This window comes from Mastigoproctus giganteus, chromosome 4 (genome assembly GCF_048544385.1).
Source record: "Mastigoproctus giganteus isolate SK-2022 chromosome 4, ASM4854438v1, whole genome shotgun sequence".
In the NCBI taxonomy this organism is placed as follows: Eukaryota; Metazoa; Arthropoda; class Arachnida; order Uropygi; family Thelyphonidae; genus Mastigoproctus; species Mastigoproctus giganteus.
Window position 1 is genome coordinate 131,622,466 of NC_143578.1, and position 19,719 is coordinate 131,642,184.

Below are 19,719 nucleotides of genomic sequence, written 5' to 3' on the forward strand. Positions count from 1 at the left end.
GAAGTTGCACTGGGAGGAGACATTCTAATTTTACAGGAAACATTTATCCCTGAAATACTAATACAGAATAATATTTTTGCTGCTGCTTTTGTACCCTTACGTTACAGGAACAAACCGTGGAGGATAAGAAAGTGTGCATGCGCACACACAGACGCACGCCATGTATTTTAGGGAGAAAAGCAGTCAACGTGACTTAACATTCAAATCGTGCCAGGAAAGTGATAAAGAAATTATTTATTATTTTTTTTTTTTATGAAAACCCAAACATAAGAGGTATTAGAACCTCTTGGGTTTGGGGTTGTAACCGTGCTCCAACCCAAGCATAGTACTTAATGCCGTGCTTGGGTTGGAGGTTGAGAAGACGAAAGAAGATATTTGTTGACGTTAGGATTGAACTTCTGTAGACTGCAATTTTCAGGAAATACATATGAAGGAAGGCTTCATACGTATTTCCGAGAGTAGCCTTGTGCAGGCGAAGTTTTTACTGCTCCTGGAATAGAGAAGTTTTTTTTATTTTATTAGCTTAAATTGGCATATTAACTTATTTTCTAGAATAGCTTTATATTCCTAGTTACGATACTTAGTTTAAAGTTTAACTTAGATAGAGATTTTGTAGGTATTACTTAGTATCAGTAAGGGTATAAAATCCACGTGTTACAAGTTGCAGCTCCGCTGAACGAGAACTTTTTTAACCATATTTAGCCGCTTTATTGACCAATTGTTATATTAAATTATTTTCTATAAGTAGCTTATAGACCTAGTCAGGATCCATAGTTTATTCTGAATTGAGACAGCGAGATTTGGAAGTTAATTAATATTTAAGTGTCTGCAGAGTTACCGTTCGTAACTTGCGCCATTGTTATACGATACGTTATATCCCGAACTAGATAGCGTAAGCTTAGTATAGAATAGTATATAATATAATATTGTCAATTATTCAGTAAAATCTATTAATCTTGTTAAACTTCATTGCCAATTAAATTGTACTTTTTAACTAAATACATATAACGACTTAGATTACAAACGTAACATAATTAATTAATACATAACTTGATATGGAAGTTATATAAACGGAACTCATAGATAACACTCAATATTGAAAAATATATATAGCGTTATAACGGTGTTGGGATACAAGTTTAGGGTTATAATTTTGTACGGAGATTGAAATTTTATTGAAATTAAATCGAAATCATGACTCAGACCAGAGCAGCAAAGCAAAAGGCTCAAGCTAATGGGAGTGCTGTGGCTCAGGGGAGAACCGAGGGGGCAGTTACCCTCTGAATCACAGCCTTTTAAAATGCACTGCTTGCTTAATGTTTGTGGAGCAATCAGGTACGGGACATGATATTGCCATGGGGGATGTCTTTGTGTGTGTGTGCACGATGTAAGGAAATCAGGCAACGACTCGGCGTTGTTAGGGGCCTATATGAGAGCTTGAAGGACAGGGTGGATGCTCTCAAAGAATTTAAATTGAGGGCCCATCAAGCTCTCAGCTGCCCACATCAACGCCAGAGCTTACACTTGGTCATCACACAACACAGTGGCAACCCCCAAGGCAGAATGCGCTGGTCCCACAGAAACTAGTAGTAGTTGGTGATTCTATTGTCAGGGAAACGGGGAACATGCTTTGTAAAAAGGATAGGTGGAACAGGACCAGGGTATGTCTGCCAGGGGCAAAGGTTGATGACGTTGTAGAGCAGATATTATCTTTTAAGGACACAAAAGGTGATATAGTTGTAAACGTTGGCACTAATGATATTAAGGGTAGGAGACCAGCAGAATTACTTAACAGGTCACTGTTGAAAAAAAGCTATGAATTAGGGTTGAATTTGAAAGTGTTTGCAATTCTGCTAAGACACGATAGGAGAGAGTATATGATGAGAACCTTGTCAATCAATTCTGCCCTGGAAATATTGTGCAAGGTTCAAGTGGTAGAATTTTTTTCAGCCTGGTCTGTACTTGTTAACAGGAGAGACTGCTTCTACAGGGATGGGATACACTTAAATAGAAAGGGTGCAAGAATATTTGCTGATGCTATCGAGGCAGTGTTAGGTGGATTGGAAAACTACTAGCTTGGAATGGGGAATATAAGGACTAATAGATTAATAGTAGCCACTGGCAGAGGTGAAAATAATTCTTGCACTGCTTCTATTGGAATGAGCAGCAGCCTGGAAAACAAGATGCAGGATATTTCAGACTGCTGGGAGTCATTGCGGTACAAGAAAACACATGGATTGTCTTAGGGTAGCTAAGAATAGTAACAGGTGCATGTATACTTGCGTGTACACCAATGCTAGGAGTTTGGTAAATAAATTTGACGAATTTGAGGTATTGCTCAAAACATCAAAGGCAGATATTGTTGGGATATCAGAGACGTGGTGTCACACAGATATAACGAATGCAGAACTGGAATTTTTTTGGGGAGTACAATGTGTACAGAAAGGATAGACAGGACAGGAAGGGAAGAAGGATTATGCTATTAATTAAGAAACACAAAATCCAGGGAAGTGAAGCCAGTCGACATCACTGGACAGTGCAGTGTCGAGTCAGTCTGGTGTGACATAAGCATTGGGAGATCAAAATTGAGAGTAGGAGTGTGCTATAGGCCTAATGACTCTGATGAGTTAATAAGAAACTGTACAGGGAAATAGAGTGGGCCAGTAAATCAGAGTCTTATAATGGGGGATTTTAATTTCCCAGATACTGACTGGAATTTGTGGGTTGGTCACACACACACACACACACACACACACACACACACACTAGCAAGGCTTTTGTGGATTTATTGGATGATTGTTTTTTACATCAGCATGTTTGGGAGGCAACTAGAGGGAGTAATACTCTTGATCTGATTATCAGTGGTGATTCTTCATGCATTAAGAATCTGCAGATAAAGGAACCACTAGGTGGCACTGATCACAGTGTGCTGAAAAGGGATTTACTCAAGGAGGTAACTACTATCAGGAGTAAAGAGAAGGATTTCTGCTTTCGTAAAGGCAACTAAGATGGTGTGAGAGAGTATTTAATTCTACACAGTGGGACCAACTGATGATGTTACCAACAACAAATTCAAAATGGGAAGCATTCATAGAACTTATCTTGGAAGCTACTAGGCTTTACATACCAACTAAGAAATATTGTTCAAGGTTTAGGCCTAAATGGATGTCAGATGAACTAATGAGACATAAGGCAGAGAAGAAAAATGCATGGTTTACATATAAATTAATGGATGACATGGAAGCCTATAATAGATATAAGCTGATCTGTAACGAAGTCACAAAGGAGATTAGGCAGCAAAGGCAGATTATGAGAAATCCTTGGCAAATGATGCAAATAAAAACAGAAAAGAGTTCTTTACCTATGTAAACTCTAGAAGGAAAGGGATGAATCCGATTGGTCCACTGGATATTGATGGTTCAACAGTTGAGGATCCTGCTCAGGTGGCTAACAAACTAAACGAGTATTTTGCATCTACATTCACACATGAGGAGTTATTCAAGAAGGGGAATGCCAGAGGTGAAGTAAACTCTGGCAGTGAGCTAGATGATTTTGTAATAACTGAGAGGAAAATGAAGGAGAAATTGTTGAGGATAAACATAAAAAAGGCACCCGAGTGGATGGGATCTATCCAGTTATATTAAAGGAGGCAGCAAAGGAAGTAAGCAAACTCTTAGCCATAATTATGAGAGCTTCTTTGGACTCAGGGAAGGTACCCATAGACTGGAGATGTGCAAATGTGACCCCAATTCACAAAGGAGGATCAAAGGCTGACACAAGTAATTATAGACCTGTGAGTTTAACTTCTGTTCCAGGAAAATTAATGGAAGCACTGGTTAAAGAAGCACTGCAGGATCATCTTGACAAGACTTCAGTTATAGCTCACACACAGCATGGTTTTATTAAGGGAAGGTCTTGCCTGACCAATTTGATTGGATACTATGATGCAGTCACAAAAGAAATGATTGCAGGGAATAATTTTGATATTATATATTTGGATCTTAGAAAGGTTTTTGATACTGTTCCACATGGAAGACTGCTGCACAAACTGGAGCAGTGTGGCATTGGAGGCAAATTGCTGCTATGGATAAAGGGATGGTTGAGGAGGAAAAGACAGAGAGTGGTAATCAATGGACACTGCTCATCATGGACTAACGTTATTAGTGGAGTTCCTCAGGGTTCAGTGTTGTTTTCCGTATTTATAAATGATATTGATGGTATATCAAGCTTAATGTCCAAGTTTGCAGACGATACAAAGGTTGGCAGGGTTGTTAAGGACACTACTGATGCTATGCTGCTGCTGCAACAGGATCTGGAAAGGTTGGACAGATGGGCTGAGAGGTGGCAAATGAAGTTTAACATTGACAAATGTAAAGTACTACATATGGGAAACAGTAACCCCAGAGCAACGTATCAACTCTGTGGTACTACACTGACAGTGGTAGAGAATGAAAAGGACCTGGGGGTAATTGTGAAGGCAGATATGAAGTTCTCTGAGCAGTGAGACGGGCTGCAAGAGTAGCTCAATTGTCTTGTCAATGATATACAGGAATTTTTCTAGAAGGGATAAGGAGGTAATTATTCCCTTTTATAAGGCAATGGTTAGGCCACACCTTGAGTACTGTATACAGGTCACAGGGCCTCATTTCAAGAAGGATGTACAGCTGCTGGAAAGAGTACAGAGAAGGGGAACAATATTAGAGAATGGAACAAAGGGTTTCTCTTACGAAGAAAGGCTTAAGAAAGGGCAGGTCATGGGGTTTTGTCAATGATATATAGGGCGCCTCTGCAGCCAGGTGGGAAGGAGCAGCAGTGCTTACTTTATGCTTCTTGATTAGACCGGGGTTCGAGCCCGTCACCACCAAATACGGAGGATGTGGAAAGGTCAGGGAATGACCACCGCATATCCCGGAGCAATATGGCCTTAGTTGCTAATGCTCCTAAAAACCAAATAACAAATAACAATCAATGATATATAGGAATTTTGCTAGGAGGGAGAAGGAGGTGATTGTCCCTCTGTATAAGGCAATGTTCAGGCCATGCCTTGAGTACTTCGTATAGGTCTGGAGGCCTCATTTTAGGAAGGATGTAGATTTGCTTGAGCGTGTAGAGAAGGGCAACAAGATTGGTGAGGGGAATGAAGGGTTGCTCTTACCAAGAGAGGCTTAAGTTCTGCAAATTACAGTGTCTGGAGACTAGGCACCGGCGAGGTGATGTGATGTGATAGAGGTGTATAAAGCCTTGAATGGTTTGAGCATGCTCAATGCCGATGGGATTCTTCCTCTTGCTCAGAATAATCACCTGAGAGGGTATAAATTCAAGTTGAGGAAAGACAGATGTAGGATAAATGTGCAGAAATTTGCCTTTAGCCAGCGGGTAGTTGGTTGATGGAACAGACTTCCATCCCTTGTTCTGGAAGTTGATATCCTAAATAAATTTAAGACTCAGCTGGACAGGTATTTCGAACGAATCGAGGGATGAAATGAGAGTTTTTTTTTTTCTCTCTTTTTTTTCTTTTTTTTTGGCTGATGCTGCATAAGCTTGCTTTGTTGTATCATATGCCTCTACTAATTCGAATGCTAATGAAATATGTATGAAGAACGTTCCAGAAATACATATGAAATACGTTCCAGAAATCGGGCAGTTGAATGAATAAACAAGGAAGATGAAAAGTTGGTTCTGTGAGTTTGAAGTTGGACGGTAAATGGATGTTGGCTGGTGGCAGTACTGGTTTGGACCGTTTTGAAAGAGAGAGACCAGAAATTATAGAAGCCAATTCAGAAAAACAGTGCCCATGGAAGTATCTGTAGAAAAGGCATACAGCAGAAACAGTACGTTTATGAGAAAGTGAGTGGAGAGACTCTGTTACAGAGGAGTCATTAATTAACCTACCTGCCCTTTTCTGAATGGAATCTAGAAGCCTGAGAGAGGTTTTGTGGGCACCACACCACATGTGGGAACAATATTCCATGGCAGGGTGGATTTGCGATTTATACAGAGTGAGCAGCTGTTTGGAAGAAATGTAACGTCGAGAGCGAAAGAGAAAACCAAGTTTTTTAGATGCAGAAGAAGCAATATTTTTAATGTGCTTGTGCCAAGAGAGATTAGAAGTCAGCGTAATCCCCAAAAGAGATATATCATTTTGCCTAGAAATCGGAGTGTCACTAAAGATAAGCATAGGAGCAGAAGAATCCTTTTTTGCAAGGTATAAGACAAGACTGAGTTTTAGAAGGATTGAAGTCAACTAAATTGTCTTTGATCCACTGGAGATCAGCATTTAAGGAATTTGAAGCGGATATTCGAAAACTTGAAGCTGATTGAGCAGGGCAGGGTTTCACAAAATGGAAAGTGGAATGCAATGTGCTATCATCGGCAAAACTATGGAGAGAATTTCGAGTCAATGGAAGAAGGTCATTAATATACAAGAGGAAAAGAACTGAACCTTGGGGGACACCAGCATTAGTGGAGAAGTCAGAAGACAGATAGCCATCTACCATCACCTCCAGTGAGTGATCAGAGAGAAAACTAGATAACCAATTACAAAAAACAGTTGGCAAGCCATAAAATGGAAGCTTGTTTAGAAGGCATTTATGCCAAACACAATTGAAAGCCTTTGAGATGTCAAGAGCAACTGCTTGTGTTTCACCAAACTTTTCCATTGAATTTGTCCATAAATGGGTAACATAAGCCAGAATATCACCAGTGGATCGACACTGACGGAATCCATACTGCCGATCGTTGATCAGACGGAAAGTTTCTAGGAAGGTTACGAGTTGGTGGATAATTGATTTCTCCATTACTTTAGAAAGAGTAGAAGTAATTGCAATCGGACGATAATTGGATGGGAGGGATTTGTCACCCTTTTTAGGAAGTGGCTGGATATGGGAAAATTTCCAAGCAGAAGGAAAAACAACTTTGGAATAAAAAAGTGAAAAAAGGCAGCAAAGAACAGGAGTAAGTTCAGGGGCACAGGTTTTGAGAACAAGTGGAGAAATAACATCAGAACCTGGAGCTTTCTTAGCATCAAGGTTCATCAAAATCCTTCTGACATCCTTTTGATGGAAGATCACAAGAGGTATTGAATGGAGCGTGTTGGGAATGGTGGGAGGTGTTTTACCAAGATCATTAATACATGAGTTTGGAGAAAAATGGGATGCTAGCAGGTCAGCTTTATCCTTGGCTGAAGTGACAACAGAACCATCTGGTTTTGACAGAGGTTGGAGCAGAGATGGGCAAAAGTTGAGGCCAATAGCTTTGGCAAGACACCAGAATGCTCAGTTACCATCAGGGAAAGAAGCAAGTTTTCTACTCTTAGCCTGTTCAAATTCTAGTTTGGACTGATTAGTGACTGCTTTACAATTGTTGCGAGCTTTGGTGTAGGCAGAAAATGAAACTGAAGAATTAGAAACAAGCCAATTATGATATGTAACGTTTTTCTCTTGAACAGCCTTAGCACATCTATTGGAAAACCAAAGTTTAGATAAAGGATGAGATTTTAAAGTGGAGTGTTGGATAAAGGATTCCATTCCTAAAAGAATAATTTCACTGACATGATCTGAGCAAACATTGACATCAGAAGTTTTGAAACAGTAATCCGACCAAGGAAAAGAAATCGTGCAGGTCATCCCATTTTGCATTCTTGTAATGCTAAACAATACGAGGTCGGGAATATCTATGAGATAATGGCTCCATTGGAGAAGAGGCAATAACCAAGTTGTGATCTGAGGTGCCTAAAGGACCACTCACTTCGACAGTGTACTTAAATAGGGTTGTTTGTGAAAAAAAGATCAAGTGTGTTGGCTGTTTAGCAATAGAGGTGGCAACAACACACTAGCCTGTGATCATTTCAGAGAGTAAAACAGGTATGTAGGTAAATGTTCAAACTGTACAAGAAAAAAAAATTAATTATTTCATGTACACAGAGGATTCTATGGGTGTTTAAACAAGTCAGAGGATTCTATGGGTGTTTAAACAAGTCAGTGCTGTTAAAAACATTTCTCAGTTCTGTTAGATCTAGGAAACATCTTTAATTTAAACAGTCATGCTGTTTAACTTAAGGATAACTCATTTATTTTCTTTTTAAAAGTGCCACTACTGCAGTATTTGGCTTTGGGGAGAATGGTTACTGAAAATTAACAGGTGGATACCACTAACTTCAATTTACTATTATATGAGTTAAGCACAAGTATATTATTACAATATTCATTTAGGGTTAACCAATTTGATGATGGGAATAATATGAGAGGGCTGGTCCTCTTTCTTCTTTTTTTTTCTTTTTTGGCATATGCAGAATAACTTCATTTCTTTGCATCATTATGCCATTTGATACTAATCAATGCTGAAGCTTTTGAATTCTTAAGGTGGCGTTATAATTCCTGTAGTATAGCCAAAAGTGGTCTTCAAACAGGTATTCCATATGTTTTTTTTTTTTTTTTTTTTTTTAAGGAAAACCCCAAAAATGAAAGGTGTTGGAAAATAGAGTACTTAGTATTGTGTGTGGGTTGAAAGTTGAGAAGACTAAAGATGATTATTGATGACATTAGACTTGAATTTCTGTAGTTTGTAATTTTCAAGAAATATGTGCAAAAGGAGGTTGTTCCAGAAAACAAAAGTTGAAGGAATAAATAAGCAAGAAGAAAAGTTGGTTCTGTGAGTTCCAAGTGGGACAGAAAAGGGATGCCGATTGGTCGCAGCATGTGTTCAGACTGGTTTGGGGGGGAGAGAGAATTGTAGAGGCCATTGGAAGAACAGTGCCCAGGGAAATATCTATAGAAAAGACATGCACGCACAAATAGAACGTATGTGTGAAAGAAGAGACACTGATCCAGACATGGGAACAATATTCCATGACAGGACAGATTTGGGATATGTACAGAGTGAGTAGCTGTTTAGAAGAAGAGTAATGCCGAGAGGAAAAAGAGAAAACCCAGTTTTTTAGATGCAGTGGAAGCAGTATTTGTGATGTGCTCATGCCAAGCATGATTACAAGTCAGAGTAATCCCTAACAGAGATTTCTAAAATAATAAGAGAAGTTTATCTCGATATAGTATGTAGAACACTTCCCTATGATACTCTCCAGAAATTAAAACGAAAAATTCGAAAAACTTACATTAGAGTAACAAATAATTTAAAAAATAATTAAAAATCAATTTAGTGCAATTAAAAAAAATAAGAAAATTAATTAAAAGAATTTAACGAAAAAAATTGCAAAACGATTTTCCTTCTTGAAGCTTTGTTTGTTCGTTTTAGGATTTTATGGCACATTAGCAGTTCTTCCTGAAGCTGACAATGCTTTTCGACCGTATGTCATGATCACAGGAATGAAAATTACTGAATAGGGGGCGAGTATGAAACTTAAATAGGGATTATTTATCTTCGCACATGTGCGTAAAAGTCCAAGAATTGGAGATGAGATATGGCTGACGAACATTAACAGAATTTTTGTGTAATTTAATTTCTACAGTTTCTGCAATTAATAGTCGTGTATAATTACGTTAGACACTAAGTATTTTGGCCTTGTTAAATAAAAAAAGTATGTTTTTAGTTAACGGCGTGAAAGGCTAATTCTGACACTGCATGTCGATTAACACAAATATTCAAAGGAAAACGCGTTGAACCTTTCCAATGTAAATTTGAGCCTAGAATGAATATTATTAAATGAATGTAAAATGTCTTGGACAGTACTACTATCAGTAATAACTAGAACATCGTCTAAATACCTCCCATAGTATGTGATACGGGGTCGAAAAGGCATCAAATGTATATGCTTAATCGTTGAGAGATAGATCTCCGATATTAAGCAGCTCAGGCTCAATCCCATTGGCAAACCAAAAATTTGTTTGTACACTTCGTCTTGAAAGGTGATATAGTTGGCCTCAAATAACAGTTTAATTAAGTGAAAATTTTCCTTAATAGGAAGCTTTGTATAATTAATCGAGTTGTTATTTAACACATCTCAAATAATATCTAATCTGTATTCAACATTTACATTCATATATAATGAGGTAACATCTAGTGAGAATAAATTGGAATTATCGCCAAGTCTTTAAAATTGACGGTTTTAAAATTGTGGCCAGGCCAACATGGAAATTACACACTATACTGAACGATCGCACAGTCCTTTCCTCATTTGCAACACAAATTAAGGACCTGGTATACAACATTTCTTGCGGTGATTGCGACTCATCTTACCAGGGTTCGACGCATTTTCCTTTGAATATTCGTGTTAATCAACATGCGGCCTCAGTTCGTGCTTCTTGTTCAGCAGCATCAGAATTAGCCTTTCATGCTGTTAACGAAAAACATACTTTTTTTATTTAACAAGGCCAAAATACTTAGTGTCCAACATAATTATACGCGACTATTAATTGCAGAAACCGAAGAAATTAAATTACACGAAAATTCCGTTAATGTTCGTCGGTCAATTCATGGGCTTTTATGCGCATGCGCGAAGACAAATAATCCCTATTTAAGTTTCATACTCATCCCTATTCGGTTGGTTAGTTAGTTATTTGGTTTTTAGGAGCATTAGCAACTAAGGCCATATTGCTCCGGGATATGCGGTGGTCATTCCCTGACCTTTCCGCATCCTCCGTATTTGGTAGTGACGATACCTATTCGGTAATTTTCATTCCTGTGATCACGACGTACAGTCGAAAAGCGTTGTCAGCTTCAGGAAGGAAAATCGTTTTGCAATTTTTTTTGTTAAATTCTTTTAATTAATTTGCTTATTTTTTAATTGCGTTAAATTGATTTTTAATTGTGTTAAACTGAGTTTTATTGTGTTAAATTGATTTTTAATTGTTTATTAAATTATTTGTTACTACAATGCATTTAGGGCTAAAATGCCTTGTTTTAGTTATTTGTTACTCTAATGTATTGTATTATTTGTTACTCTAATGTAAGTTTTTCGTTTTAATTTCTGGAGAGTATCATACGGAAGTGTTCTACGTACTATATTGAGGTAAATTTCTCTTATTATTTTACAAATATTGATATCAACGTAGAACGTATTGAGCATTACAGCTCTGGTTCATACTACCTAATAGAGATATGTAATCTTGTCCAGAAATCTGAGTATTGTCAAAAATTAGCGTAGGAACATAGGAATGGTTTTTCAAAACAGGAATGAGTTTTAGAAGGATTGAAATTAACTAAGTTATCTCTGCAACACTGGAGAATTTTTTGAATATTAGCATTTAAGGAAATGGTAGCAAATATTCAAGATGTTGAAGCTGTTTGTGAAGAACAAGGTTTCTCAAACTGGAAGGTGGAATACAATATGCTATCATTGGCAAAAGTATGGATAGAATTTCCAGTCAATCGAAGGTCATAATATACAAGAGGAAAAGAGTGGGAGAAAGAACTGAACCTTGGGGAACACCTACATTAGTGGAGAAGTTAGAATCACTGTTACTGACAGGTTAAAGAGAAAACTATATATACTCAATTACAAAACATAGTTGGCAAACAATAAGATGGAAGCTTATTTAGAAGACCTTTAGGCCAAACATGATCAAACCCTTTGAAATATCAAGAGCAACTACTTGAGTTTCACCAAACTTTTCCATTGAATTTGTTCATAGATGTGTAACACAAGCCAGTATATCACTAGTGGATCAACACTGAGAGAATTCATACTGGTGACCATTAATCAGATGGAAGGTTTCTATATAGTTTAGGCACCTCCGTAGCCAGGTGGGCAGGAGCAGCAGTGCATAGCACATGCTTCTTGATTAGACCGGGGTTCGAGCCTGTGACCTCCAAATACGGAGGATGCGGAGAGGTCAGGGAATGACCACCACATATCCCCGGAGCAATATGGCCTTAGTTGCTAATGCTCCTAAAAACCAAATAACAAGCAAACTATATAGTTTAAGAGTTTGTTGGCGATTAATAGATTTCTCCATTACTTTAGAAAGAGTAAAAGTAAGTGCAATGGGGTGATAATTGGATGAGAGGAATTTGGAACTGGTTGGATATGAGCAAATTTCCAAGCAGAAGGAAAAACACCGGATGGAATGAGACAATACAGAACAGGAGTAAGTACATAAGCAAATGTTTGACAACAAATGGAGAAATACTATCAGAACCAGTGCTTGTTTGGCATCAAGATTGTTCAAAATCCTTCTGACATCCTTTTGATGGAAGATCACAGCAGGTACTAGGAATTGTACAAGGTGGTTTGCCAACACCATCAATACAAGAGTTAGAAGAAAAGTTGTTATTTGTTATTTGGATTTTTTTTAGGAGCATTAGCAACTAAGGCCATATTGCTCCGGGGATATGCGGTGGTCATTCACTGACCTTTCCGCATCTTCCGTATTTGGTGGGCACGGGCTCGAACCCCGGTCTAATCAAGAAGCGTGTGCTACGCACTGCTGCTCCTGCCCACCTGGCTACGGAGGCGCAGAAGAAAAGTATTCAGGTCAGCTTTATCTTTAACTGTGGTGGCAATAACAGCTTTAAAGTATAATTCGAGTAATTACAGACCAGTTAGTTTAACTTCTGTTCCGGGCAAAATAATGGAGTCGCTGGTTAAAGATGCATTGCAGGATCATCTAGACAAGACTGCAGCAATAATTCAGACACAGCATGGGTTTGTTAAGGGAAAGTCTTGTCTGACAAATTTGATAGGATATTATGATGTGGTTACAAAGGAACTGGATGCGAAAAATAATTTTGATATCATATATTTGGATTTCAGGAAAGCTTTTGACACTGTTGCGCATGGAAGACTATTGTACAAATTGGAGCAGAATGGTATTAAGGGTAAGTTGCTACAATGGATAAAAGGATGGTTAAGTGCTAGAAGACAGAGGGTGGTAATCAATGGGTGCTGCTCTTCTTGGACTAATGTTATTAGTGGAGTGCCACAGGGTTCGGTGTTAGGTCCACTGTTGTTTTGTATATTTATCAATGATATCGATGAAGGTATATCAGGCTTAATGTCGAAGTTTGCAGATGATACAAAGGTTGGCAGGGTTGTTAATGATAGTAATAGCAGTGTGCTACTGCAACAGGATCTAGAAAATTTGGGCAGATGGGCTAAGAAGTGGCAACTGAAGTTTAACCTTGACAAATGCAAAGTACTGCATATGGGCAGAAGTAACCCCAGAGAAATGTACCAACTGTGTGGTACTACACTTAAGGTTGTAGAAAATGAAAAAGACCTGGGAGTAATTATGCAGTCAGATATGAAGTTTTCTGAGCAATGCAGACAGGCTGCTAGGGCAGGTCATGGGGTTTTGTCAATGATATATAGGAATTTTGCTAGCAGGGAAAAGGAGGTGATTATCCCTCTGTATAAGGCAATGGTCAGGCCATGGCTTGAGTACTGCGTACAGGTCTGGAGGCCTCATTTTAGGAAGGATGTAGATTTACTTGAGCGTGTACAGAGAAGGGCAACAAGATTGGTGAGGGGAATGAAGGGATCCTCTTACCAAGAGAGGCTTAAGTTCTGCAAATTGCAGTGGCTGGAGACTAGGCACCTGCGCGGTGATCTGATTGAGGTATATAAGGCCTTGAATGGGTTGAGCACGCTGAATTCTGATGGGATCCTTCCACTTGTTCAGATTACGAATCTAAGGGGGCATAAATTCAAATTAAGAAAAGACAGATGTAGAATAGATGTGCGGAAATTTTCCTTTAGCCAGCGGGTGGTTAATTGCTGGAAGAAACTTCCATCTGTCGTTGCGGAAGTTGATAGGTTGAATAAATTTAAGGAGGAACTGGACAGGCATTTGGAGGGAATGGTGTGATTTTTTTTTTTTTTTTTTTTGGCTGATGCTGCATAAGCTCATACATTTGCTTTCTTGCATCACATGCCACTACTACTACTACTACAACATGCAAGTGTATTTGCAAAATGAAAAAACTTAGCTAAAATCTAAAAACAAAGAAAACAAAAATAAAAATTTAGCTTTTCAAACTGCTGTATTTTTTAAAAAATAATTTTTAAGTAATTATTTATATACTATTCATTTAAGAAATCTGTTCAAAATTTTGAACATTCCTTATAGGCTATAATTAATTATTCAATACATTCAATTATTTTACTTCATACTTACCATCTGCTAAGAAATTATTTTGGATGTTTCTGGTATCTTCAACTGAACACTGAATAGAAAGAGAAATTGCTTTCATAATATTTTGTACATTGATGTTTTTTTTTTTTAACTGAAATTAAATTATACTCATATGATGATAAATAACAATACTGGAAAAAATCCTATTTATTATTATATATACCTATAGCAGTATCAGCAACAGCAGAACCTTATATGACACAGAAAGCTTTTGTGACATACTTTGCTCATGCTTCAGCAATCCACATTATGGATGTAATTGCTGTGTAAGTCAATACATGTGGCTTAGCTTCCTCCATCCTTCAGACTTGGCAGCATGTGTCTTGCATATACTGCTAGGTGTACAAAAGTGTGATAAGAATAGTGTAACAGGTAATTAAGCTTGGCTCAACTTCCTCCATTATTCAGACTTAATCAGCATGTCTTGCATATATTTCTATGTGAAGAACTGTTTAAATGAGTTCGATCAGATGTGCATAGTCACAATTAACAGGATTATACAGCAGACTCTCGATTTACCGGGATCAGATTAACCAGTACACTTGAAGATTCCACATTTAAAAAAAAAACCAACCAGAAATCATAAAATTCAAGTAATAAATAGAAAGGTATTTCCAGATGTTTTGCAAGTCGTAAATAAGCAACAAGCGGCATTGTAAGTTTGTCACTGGGAGATTAGCATATCTTTAGTTTGATTTAGTGCATTGTGTCGATTGTTATGTTTCGTTACATCGCAAAAGGACAAATTTTGTTTCATTATTCATGTCAGGGATGTCGACTTTTTTTTTCTTTTTTTTTTTGTTTTCAGTTAAACAAAAACTTGAAATTATTCAAAAGTTTAAAAACGGTGCATCCGTTAAATCTCTAATGAACCATTATAATGTTGGTGACCAAACCATATTCAGCATCATAAAAAATATACGAAAGCTATTAGACTTAAAATCAACATCGCAAATAATAAGGGGAAGCAACGTACTGGACACGCAAGTAGTGAGTGGCAAGTTTTTTATTTATCGTCATAATTTTTTATGTAGGATGTGGAACATTTTTCTATACATTAAGTCCCCGAATATAATATAATCTTTACATTGTACCTGATATGTCCTGAGAGAAAGGAAGTTCTCTTTAAATTGAAAAGTCTACACTGTATTCTATCCCAAATAAACCTTGAAGGATTGAGAATCTCTACGTTGTACCGAAAACCCTCTCAAGATCTAGATTTACTATCACCATATGCCATTTTCTAAAAAATGACTTTCTTACATATGTTTGAAACTTTGACATATAGGTAGGGTTAATCTATTTTTTCTGAATCCAAATTGGAGTGATAGAGCATTCTATGTAAGCAGAGCTGGTAAATGAAATAGGACAATAATTACTAGAGCTGTTCAATAAAGAATCATCATAATTTTGTTTCACAACATCCCTTTATTAATCATCCATATTTTATCCTTATAGTCCACATGACCACCAGGTCAGAGGAGTTTACAATGAATCCTAAATAACAGTATTAATTGTATTTAGCAGTCATGGGTTTGAACCATGGTTCAGTCAAAGAGCAAGTGCTATTGCACTCTTACGCTTGACCAGTTGGCTAAGTTTTAGCATTAATAGATGCATATAATGCAAGAAAGCAAGCTTATAGCAAGCAGCATCAGCCTAAAAAAAAAAACATTTCACCCAGCCATTCACTCAAAAATTTGTCCTATTCCAGTAATCAACCACCCACTGGCTAAAGGCAAATTTTTGCACATCTATTCTGCAACTGTCGTTCTCAATTTGAATTTATGCCAATTCACGTGTGTAAACTTAGCAAGAGGAAGAATCCCATCAGCACTGAGCTTTCTCAAACCATTCAAAGCCTTATACACTTCAATCAGATCACCTCGCAGGTGCCTAGTCTCCAGATGCTGCAATTTGCAGAACTTAAGCCTTTCTTGGTAAGAGAAATCCTGTGTTCCCCTCACCAATCTTGCCTTTCTCTGTACATGATGTTCCAGCAGCTCTACATCCTTTCTAAAATGAGACCTCCAGACCTATATGCAGTACTCAAAGTGTGACCTGACCATTGCCTCATACAAGGGGATAATCACATCCTTATCCCTGCTAGCAAAATTCCTGTATATCATTGACAAGACACCATGAGCTGCTCTGGCAGCCTGTCTGCACTGCTCAGAAAACTTCATATCTGACTGCACAATTACCCCCAGGTCTTTTTCATTCACCACTACAGTGAGTGTAGCTCCACATAGTCTTCTCCCACTCAACCACTCCTTTGTTGGTCCTTTTCAATGTGGCCCCCAGGCATTTGATGAAATGCACTTGCTCCAATGTTTCTACCATTACCATGTTACAAAAACATGGTGGAAGCAATTTTTTGACATACATTTGAGAATCGCTTCTGATGTCTGTACAACTCCAGATGACTAGAAAATGTATTCCTTGCAGATCTTTCTTTAAGTTTGGAAAATTAAAAAAATTTGAGGGGTGCAAGGTCAGAGCTGTAGGGTGGATGAGGAACACATATGATATTGGTGTTGGCTAAATACCCAATGACAGTATGAGCAATGTGAGGTCTTGCACTATCATGATGCAGCATCCACCCACCTGCATGCAGTTGTAGCCATTAGTGACAAATGTGATCCCACAAAGTGTAAAGCAGAGTCTGTAGTAAGGTCTATAACAATTACAGGGCACGGCACCACATGCTGTTAAACCATTCCTTGAATGTAAAAAAAAAAAGGGACAAAAAGGGACCATAACCTTTCCTGCAGAAGCCACAACTTTTGCTCTTTTTTTGTTAGTTTTTTATTACGTAGACTTCCAAACAGTTTCGTTGCTTGCTCCCTGCATCAAAATGTTGAAGCCATGTCTCATCTGCCACTATGACCTTGTGCAGAAGTTCACCATCTTCGGTCTCCAACTGCTGACAAAACTCCATGCAAACTAGCTCCATGCGATTCACAGGTGTGAGTAGTCTTAGAGCTCAGCGTTCACAAATATGTCGTATGAAAATGGCCATGAAGAATATCGTGCTTGCTCCCTATTGATATTCTCTACATCTCTGCCAGTTGCCTTACTGTTATACGATGATCTGTCTCTCACAATTAGAGAAACATTGTTTATAATTTCTGTGTGACAGAAGTGGTTGGAGCTCCAGGATAGACAATTTTTGTAATTGAATCAAATCCATCTTTAAACATTATAAACAACCTGTGAGCTGTCCTATAAGCAAGCACAAATTCACCATAAATACTTTAACATTTCATATGCTTCAGCTGATGTTTTCTTGAGACGGAAACAAAATTTGAGAGCAGGATACTGTTCCTAGCATGTCATGTCCATTGTTACCTAAGCGAAACTGAAAAAGCATCACCTTGACTGATCACCAAAGTTACACCTTGCACACGAGCTAACTGTGCAGTTGGCTTGTGTGCATGGTGTCACGTGTGCACACGAGTCAATAAAAAACGAACATAAAAAAAAAAAAGAGCAAAAGTTGTGATGCAGCTTGGTTTGCTCTTAAATTCTGCAGCTTATCTAAAAATAGAAAGTGGTACGGTTGTTCATGAAAAAATACAATCATTCTTTATTGAACAGCCCTTGTAAATTCTCCATTTCAATTCTAAAACAGTGATGCAGGTCAGAGGAATTTACAAAAAGGAGAATATAAAAAACAGCGTTGTATTTAATGATCATACAAGAGTAGTACTTACTGTCATGTCTAACCACTAGCTATGATGGCCTTAACTTATAGAACTTGAAATGTCTTACTCTTTAGACAAATATAGTGCAGAAATATAATCTCTTACACTGCAACCAAACGAGAGAGAAAAACGGTTCTTAAAAATAATAATAATAAAAAGTAAAAAAAAAAAAAAAAAAAAAACCTTTCAAATAAAACTACAGACACATTCTTTTAGAGGCATGATACACAGGTATGTTGATAGCAATTGATTCAGCTTAGTTTGGTATTAAATTCCAGAGCTCAGCTAGAAACAGAAAGTGCCACATATGGTTGTCCATGAAAAATTATGATCATTCTTTACTGAACAGCTCTCACAGATGTATAAGGATGATCTTTTCCAGGTTTGGGAAATGCAAGGACAACTGCATGCTGCCATGTGGAAGAATATAAGTTATTTAGAAAAAATTTTATTATATAGGATAGTAAAGACAGAGAATAAGAATTTAGGTGTTGTATCATGGTTTAATAAATATTATCCAGACTTTTTTAGTTTTCTTAGGCATATTTGTAATGGTTCTAAGTTTTTTTTTTTTTTTTTTTTGGTAGTTGTTGGCGCATAGGCTTCTGTGGCCATAATGCACCTCCCAAGGTTTTTGCAGTACTTTGATCCAAGCCCGAGGCGGGAATCGAACCCACGACCTTTGGGTTGACAGGCAGGCACTTTACCCACCCAGCTAGCCCGGTCGGCATGGTTCTAAGTATAATTCTTTTAAAAAAAAAAAAATTATAAGTGAGAGTGAGGTAGTAGTAGTAATAGTTGTAATGGCAAATAATGCAAGAAAGCAAGAACCTAAGGGGACATAAATTCAAACTGAGGAAAGATAGTTCTAGAATAGATGTGTGTAAATTTGCCTTTAGCCAGCGAGTGGTTAATTGTTGGAACAAACTTCCATCTGTCATTGTGGAAGTTGATAGCTCAAGTAAATTCAAGGAGGAACCTGGACAACATTTTAGAGGGGATGGGTGCATGAATTTTTTTTTTTTTTTTTTTTGGCTGATGCTACATAAGCTCATATGCTTGCTTTCTTGCAACACATGCCCTCTATTACTATTATATTTTGATATGATATTTTATATTTTAATATCTATTACTATTTTGATATGTGATTGTTCGGGTCGGGTTATTTACACACTCTGCTTACTTCAATTGCTTTAGTTTCTGAAACTAGTGTAACCATCTTAATTTTCATCTAACGTCTTAGATCTATATTCACAGTTTGTGAGGAGTGAGTATCGAAGTGCTTTTTGCTACTATTTTGTCCAGTAATTTCGGATTTCCTGGCAGAATTGCTAAAGTTGAATTGGACCTTGTTGTTCGCCATTGTGAGTACAGTGTGTATTCATTTACCCGTTGGAGCCCACATACTGCAAAAAGTAAGCAGTCAGCTCTTCACCACCCTACTTAACTCTAGCCTGAAGGAACATTCCTTGGTCAGTAAGTACTCTGCTTTTACTTTGTCAGCAACCTTGGCATATCTCTCCATGTAATGTTTAGTGAATTTTGGGTACAATGCTGTCAAAAAATATGCAACCATGCTCGAGCTGCGAAAAACTTTCCGACTGCCTAATAAAATGTTCATCATTATCATGCCAGCTTCTTTTTTGCATTTTTTTTGTAGTGGCATAAAAGATCTAAAACAGACTGCACAACTTAGGAAATCAAAATGGAGATGTGCACTCTGCCGCAAGCAAAATAGGGATTCGTCAGATACAGCTCACATATTGGCTGCTCCCTTAGTGCACTTGCCTCCCTCCCCCACAGTCTCTCCCTCTAGAATGCTGAATGTTGTTAATGACATCACCACACATATCAATTCCACTCTCAGTGAACCAGCTACGAACAGCAAGTTTTTGCCTGGGGTTACTGATAATTGTTCTCAAACG

At 37.7% G+C, this 19,719-nt stretch overlaps 1 protein-coding gene across 5 annotated transcripts in view; it reads right to left on the bottom strand.

Annotated features, from left to right (window-relative positions):
- Positions 1–19,719, bottom strand: part of Pi3K21B (phosphatidylinositol 3-kinase regulatory subunit alpha) — a 519,263-nt gene that overhangs the window by 301,418 nt on the left and 198,126 nt on the right. For all 5 annotated transcript variants that reach the window (XM_090372927.1, XM_090372928.1, XM_090372924.1 and 2 more), the window contains exon 8: positions 14,070–14,118. In XM_090372927.1, the coding sequence (XP_090229053.1) occupies positions 14,070–14,118 (49 nt within the window). The remainder of the gene's footprint in view (positions 1–14,069; positions 14,119–19,719) is intronic.